Genomic DNA, 7,017 nt, shown 5'->3' on the forward strand with positions numbered 1-7,017 from the left:
ATGAGCTACAGAGGTAAACAGAGAATTCTCAACAGAAGAATCTCAAATGGCTAGAAGACATTTAGGTAATTGTACAACATCCTTACTCATCAGGGAAAAGCAAATCAAAACTACTCTGTGATACCATCTTATACCTATCAGAATGGCTAAGATCAAATCACTGGTGACAGCTTATGTTAAAGAGAATGTGGAACAAGGGAAATACTTCTCCACTGTTGGTGGGAATGCAAACTTGTATAGCCACTTTGAAAATCAGTATGGCAGTTTCTCAGAAAATTGGAAACCAGTCTATCTTAAGATCCAAGTAGTACTCCACTGTGTATATGTACCATATTTTCTTTATCTATTCTTCAGTAAAAGGGCATCTAGGTTGTTTCCAGGTTTGGGCTATTACAAACAATGCTGATATGAACATAGCTCAGCAAATGCCCTTGTGGTATGATTGAGCATTCCTTGGGTATCTGCTCAAGAGTGCTATAGCTGGGTCTTGGGGGAGAAGGATTCCCAATTTTCTAAGGAAGTGCCATATTGATTTTCAAAGTGTCTGTACAAGCTTGCATTCCCACCAGCAGTGGAGGAGAGTTCCTCTTGCTCCACATCCTCTCCAGCATAAACTGTCTTCTGTGCTTTTGATCTTAGCCATTCTGACAGATGTAAGGTGGTATCTCAGAGTCATTTTGATTTGCATTTCCTGGATAATTAGGGATGTTGAGCAATTCCTTAAATGTCTTTCAGCCATTTGAACTTCCTCTGTTGAGAATTCTGTTTAGTTCTATAGCCCATTTCTTAATTGGACTGTTGGGCATTTTCATGTCTAATTTCTTGAGTTCTTTATATATTCTGGATATCAGCCCTCTGTCAGATGTGGGGTTGGTGAAGACCTTTTCCCATTCTATAGGCTGTTGCTTTGTCTTGTTGACCATGTCCTTTGCGCTACAAAAGCTTCTCAGTTTCAACAGGTCCCATTGATTGATTGTTTCTCTCAGTGTCTGTGCTACTGGTGTTATATTTAGAAAGTGATCTCCAGTGCCAATGCGTTCAAGAGTACTACCTACTTTCTCTAATATCAGGTTCAGAGTATCTGGATTTATGTTGAGGTCTTTGATCCACTTGGATTTAAGTTTTGTGCACGGTGACAGATATGGATCTATTTGCAGCCTTCTACACATTAACATCCAGTTAGGCCAGCACCATTTGATGAAGATGCTTCCTTTTTTCCATTGTACATTTTTGGCTTCTTTGTCAAAAATTATATGTTCATAGGTGTGTGGATTAATATCAGGGTCTTCAATTCGATTCCATTGGTCCACATGTCGGTTTTTATGCCAGTACCAAGCTGTTTTTATTACAGTAGCTCTATAGTAGAGCTTGAGTTCGGGAATTGTGATGCCTCCAGAGGTTGTTTTATTGTACAGGATTCTTTTGGCTATCCTGGGTTTTTTGTTTTTCCATATGAAGTTGAGTATTATTCTTTCCAGATCTGTGAAGAATTGTGTTGGTAATTTGATGGAATTTGCATTGAATCTGTAGATTGATTTTGGTAAGATCACCATTTTTACTATGTTAATCCTGCCTATCCATGAGCATGGGAGATCTTTCCATTTTCTGACATCTTCTTCAATTTCTTTTTCCAGGGACTTAAAGTTCTTGTCATATAGGTCCTTCACATGCTTAGTTAGCATAACCCCAAGGTATTTTATATCATTTGCAGGTATTGTAAAACTTGATGTATCACTGATTTCCTTCTCAGCCTGTTTGTCTACTGTATATAGAAGGGCTACTGATTTTTTTGAGTTGATCTTGTATCCTGCAATGTTGCTGAAGGTTTTTAGTACTACTCAACACAGAAAAGCAATGACATCATGAGGTTTGCAGGCAAATGGATGGATCTAGAAAAAATCATCCTGTGTGAGGTAACCCAGACTCAGAAGGACAAACACGGTATGTACTCACTCATAGGAGGATACTAGATGTAAAACAAAGACGACTAGACTGCTACACAACTCCAGGGAGGCTACCTAGAAAACGGGACCCTAGGAAAGACCCAAGGATCACCCAATGACAGAGAAATGGATGAGATCTACATGAACAACCTGGATGACAGTAGGAGTAATGAAGGGCAAGATTTGAGGGAAAGAAAGCTTAGGGGAACAGGAGATCCCAGCTGGATCAAGAACAGAAAGGGAGAATGAGGAATAACAGACCATGATAAATGAAGACCACATGAGACCAGGAATAGGCAGAGTGCTAGAGAGGTCACCAGAAATCCACAATGATATATCCTCTGTAGTCTGCTGGCAATGATTGAGAGAAAGCCTGATCTGACCTAGTCTGGTGATCAGATGGCCAAACACCCTAACAGTCATCTTGGAACTCTCATCAAATAACTGATTGAAGTGGATGCAGAGATCCTCAGCTAGGCCCCAGGTGCAGCTCCAGGTATCCAATCTTCGAGAAAGAGGAGGGTCTGCAAGAGCATGAATTGTTGAGTCCAAGATTGCAAAAAGCACAGGGACAAATAGCCAATCGAAAGAAAGCACATGAATTATGAACCAAAGTCTGTGGAGCCCCCAGCTGGATCGGGCCCTCTAGATAAGTGAGACAATTGAATATCTTGATCTGTTTGGGAGGCATCCAGTCTGTGGGACCAGGACCTGTCCTTAGTGCATGAGCTGGCTGTTTGGAACCTTGGGCTTACACAGGGACACTTTGCTCAGTCTGGAAGGAGGTGACAGGACCTGCCTGTACTGAATCTACCAGGTTTAAATGAATCCCCAGGTGTGCCTTGATCCTGGAGGACATGGGAATGGAGGTGAAGGGCTGGGGGGAAGGTGGGGGCGGGAGGGGGGAGGACAGGGCAACCCATGGCTGATATATAAAATTTAAAACACATAATAATAAAGAAAATATATTTATTAAAAAAATCCAAGTATACCACTGTTGGTTATATACCCAAGGGATACTCAAGCATATCACAAGGACATTTGCTCAACTATGTTCATAGCAACACTATTCATAGTAGCCAGAACCTGGAAACAACCTAGACAATAATCAACCAAAGAATGGATAAGGAAAATGTGTTACATATACAAAATGGAGAATTACTCAGCTGTAAAAAAAAAATGACATCATGAATCATGCAGGCAAATGGATGGCACTAGAAAATATCATCCTGAGTGTGGTAACCCAGATTCAGAAGGACAAACATGGTATGTACTCACTTGTAAGTGGATACTAGATGCAAAGCAAAGGATAATCAGACTACAACCTACACGTTTAAAGAAGCTAGCTAAAAAGGATGATACTAAGAGAGATGTATGGATCACCTTGGGAGAGCAAAACAGAGACTATCCCAATGAGTAAACTGGGGATGCAGGAGTCAATAGAGGGTAGAGGATGGAGGATGAGAACATGAGGGAACATGATGGTTGAGCAAGGGGAGGAACAGAGTGGCAAAGCAATGAAAGAGATACCTTTATAGAGGGAGACATTATGAGGTAAGGGAGAAACCTGGTGCTAGAGAAATTCCCAATAATCCACAAGGACAACCCTAGATTATACTACTAGCAAAAGTGATGAGGGTGCCTGGACTGGCCTACCCTGGTAATGAGGTTGGTGAATACCCTAACTGTCATCATAGAGCCTTTATCCAGTAACTGAAGGAAGCAGATGCAGAGATCCACAACCATGCACCAGACTGAGCTCCAGGAGTCCAGTCAAAGAAAGGGAAAAGGGATTGTATGAACAAGGGGTGGGGCAAAAACATGATGGGGAAATCTAGAGAGCCAACTGAACCAAGCTCAAAAGAACTCACAAACTTGAGACCTAAAGCTGTGGAACCTGCATGGGCCCGGACTAGACCCTTGCATACCAGAAACAGTTGTGTAGCTTGGTCTGTTTGAGGGGTCCCAAGCAGTATGATCAGGATCCCCGGTGCATGAGTAGGCTTTCGGGATCCCATTACGTATGGTCAAACACCTTGCTCACACCTGATAAAGCAAGAAGTGGCTTGATCCTTCCTCAACTGAATGTTCCAGGCTAGGCTGTCCCCCCATGGGATAACTTACCTTGTTGGAGGAGAGGATGAAGAGTAGGGGAGGAAGGCAGGGGAGGGGGGAACAGGAGGAGGAATGAGAGTTGGATCTGTGGTTGGTATGTATAATTTATAAAAAAAATAAAAAATGGGGGGGAGTGGAAGGGGAAGTCAGAAGAAAGGGGGGACATGAGGGAGAGGAGGGAGCTGAATCAGTGATTGGGATGCAAAATAAATAATAAAAAACAAAAAACAGATTGTAATTGTCTATAAAGTATTCTACAGTACAACAATGTAGTGCTAGATTTATCTTCCTAAAATGAGAAAAATGTGAGAGAGTGAGTTAATGGCTTAGTCTCCTGTGATCTACTGTAATTCCATTGAAAACATTCTCATTTATTGTTAATAATTAAATATTGTGTCAAATAGTGCTATGTCCCCTACAAATTTAGAAAATAATCTCAAATATGTCTTTAGTAGTGTAGGATCTTTAAGGAATAAATACATTCTTTGGAGACAAATTTGGATTGTCCTGGTCTAGCCTCGGACACTTAGGGCACAAGCCTGTACTGAGTTACTGAGATAAACAATTCTGCAGCTCTACCTAAATCTGATGATCTTCTGCTCTTTGGCATATCTCCAAAGCACAATCCACTACTACAAGGACTTGTTAATTGGCTGGTAACACAATGGGTAAGTGTTGGCCCAGACAGAACATATCATGATCATGATGACTCGCTCTCACTTCCCAAGGACTACTATATGAATTTAAGTGTGACACTGTGATCAGTGTTGCCTAGTTCACTTTGAAAGTCCTGTTCACTGTGCTTAATTTTGTTGAAATTTATTATGTATCCAATCCCAGGTGCCAGATGGACCCAGTTCCATCCTCTGTGTCTGCATCACAGAGTCACCATCATTTGCTAGCCAATCAGAATATTAGCAACTATTGGAAGTATCACTTAGCAAAAACATAGTGAAACATTTAAATTCCTGATCTACTGTAATCCAGGTTATAGTTGGGAGACTGAGACACACACACAGACAGGCTGTTCCTGAATCAGGATGATGTCTCCAATTACTGCTCACGACTTAGCAGTGAGACATAAGAGAGACATGTGTTGAGTAGTAAGGTTTTCTTGTTGTTATATTCAAGTCTGTCATTACTAGTCAGTGCATACTAAGGAATTCTGGCAACAGTAGCAAATGACAGAAAGGTGGCCAAATATGGAAGATCCTAAACTGAGAAGAGGGCAAAATCCATATAAATCTTGGAGGGGGGAGGTTATGAAAGTACCTCCATGTTCAGATGGAGTCAGAAATTCAAGTAACACATGTTGTTGGGCTCAAAGTCCTATATGTGCACATACTGTGTACTTCTCTTTGTACTATAGTAAGCATGCTTAAGTCTGCTAAATTTTACCTTTAAATTCACCAATGGGTTTTGTAAATTATTATTTTAATTAAAAAAAAAAATGATTACTCCAAACACACAAACACTTCTCAGGGAGAGCACACAGTGGTTTTATTGCGAGATGGGGTTTTACTAGCTCTGGTTTTCCTGGAACTCACTCTGCAGAACAGGCTATCCTTGTACTCAGATCCACCTGCTTTTGCCTCTCAAGTGCTGGGATTAAAGTCATGCACCACCACTACTACCCAGTCTTAGTATTTTTTAATCTATAAGAATTATTTAAATGAGTTGAAGATTTAGTAGTCCCTTCTTTGCTGCATTTTCCTTGACAGTAAGATATTTGTTTATATTACAACTAATATATCTTTGAAATATATTATTTAAAATAGAGCTTAGGTATACTATAAATTTTAAAATAATCTACACAATGTCACCTATAATTTTCAAACTTTAAAAAAGAAATATAGTCTCTGTGGGCATATGTGTAGTTTGATATCGGGTATCTGGGGACACTAGATTTGTGCTCAGTTACTGAGATACATAAGTCTTGCACCTGTGCCCAGCCCTCAGTGATTTGCATGCAGACACTGCACAGCCTTGAGGACTTCTTCATATACCAGTCACACCCTGTACAGTTGTCACTGCAGTCAGGACTCAGCATGAACATGAGGGCCCCTGCTCAGCTCCTCGGACTCCTGCTACTCTGGTTACCAGGTGAAAAAGGACTAAATGGGAATTTCACTGATACTCTCTGATTAGTGTTGACTGGCATTTGGATGATGTCTCTCTTATCATGCCTAACTATGTGGCTCTTTATTATGTCTCCATTCCTAGGTGCCAGATGTGACATCCAGATGACCCAGTCTCCATCTTCCCTGTCTGCATCTCTGGGAGACAGAGTCACTCTCTCATGTCAGGCCAGTCAGGGCATTAGCAATTATTTAAACTGGTACCAGCAGAAACCAGGGAAAGCTCCTAAGCGCCTGATCTATAACACAAATAGCTTGGCAGATGGAGTCCCATCGAGGTTCAGTGGCAGTGGGTCTGGGACAGATTATTCTCTCAGCATCAGCAGTCTGGAGTCTGAAGATATTGCAACTTACTACTGTCTACAGCATGCTCAGATTCCTCCCACAGTGATACAAGTCATAACATAAACCTCCATGGAAGCAGAAGTGAGAAGCTGGGCTGCCCAAATGCCCCTCCTCATGAGTCACTTACTGAAACTGTTTCTCAGCTGTCCCAGAATTTTTAGCAAAACTCACAGAGAGACATTTGCTTTTGTAGATCTGATGTGTTGTAGCTTTGGAGAACTAGAGAGAGGCTCAACAGCCTTCTCTTTATCCTAACTATCTTTCTTTCTCTTCATCTCCAGCACTATAGAGTACCAATGATTTTTTTGTCTTAACAGCAGACACAGACATTCCCTGTGAAGAATCTGAGTTGGATCACCTGTTGGGACTCATATAGTACAGTGGAAGCTGCTGTGACCATTCTGGCACACATTCTTTAAAAAGAGAAAGTAAACTTCTAATCTCCATTATTTAAACAGGAGGGAAACATAACTGAG

At 41.1% G+C, this 7,017-nt stretch overlaps 1 gene segment (V, D, J or C); it reads left to right on the forward strand.

The window, feature by feature from the left end:
- The first annotated feature begins 6,106 nt into the window (after positions 1-6,106).
- On the forward strand, positions 6,107-6,604 carry LOC118580204. The segment is given in 2 exon segments: positions 6,107-6,161; positions 6,282-6,604. Coding segments are annotated over 2 exon segments (378 nt in total).
- Positions 6,605-7,017: the final 413 nt, after the last annotated feature.

Source organism: Onychomys torridus, chromosome 3 (genome assembly GCF_903995425.1).
Source record: "Onychomys torridus chromosome 3, mOncTor1.1, whole genome shotgun sequence".
NCBI lineage: Eukaryota > Metazoa > Chordata > Mammalia > Rodentia > Cricetidae > Onychomys > Onychomys torridus.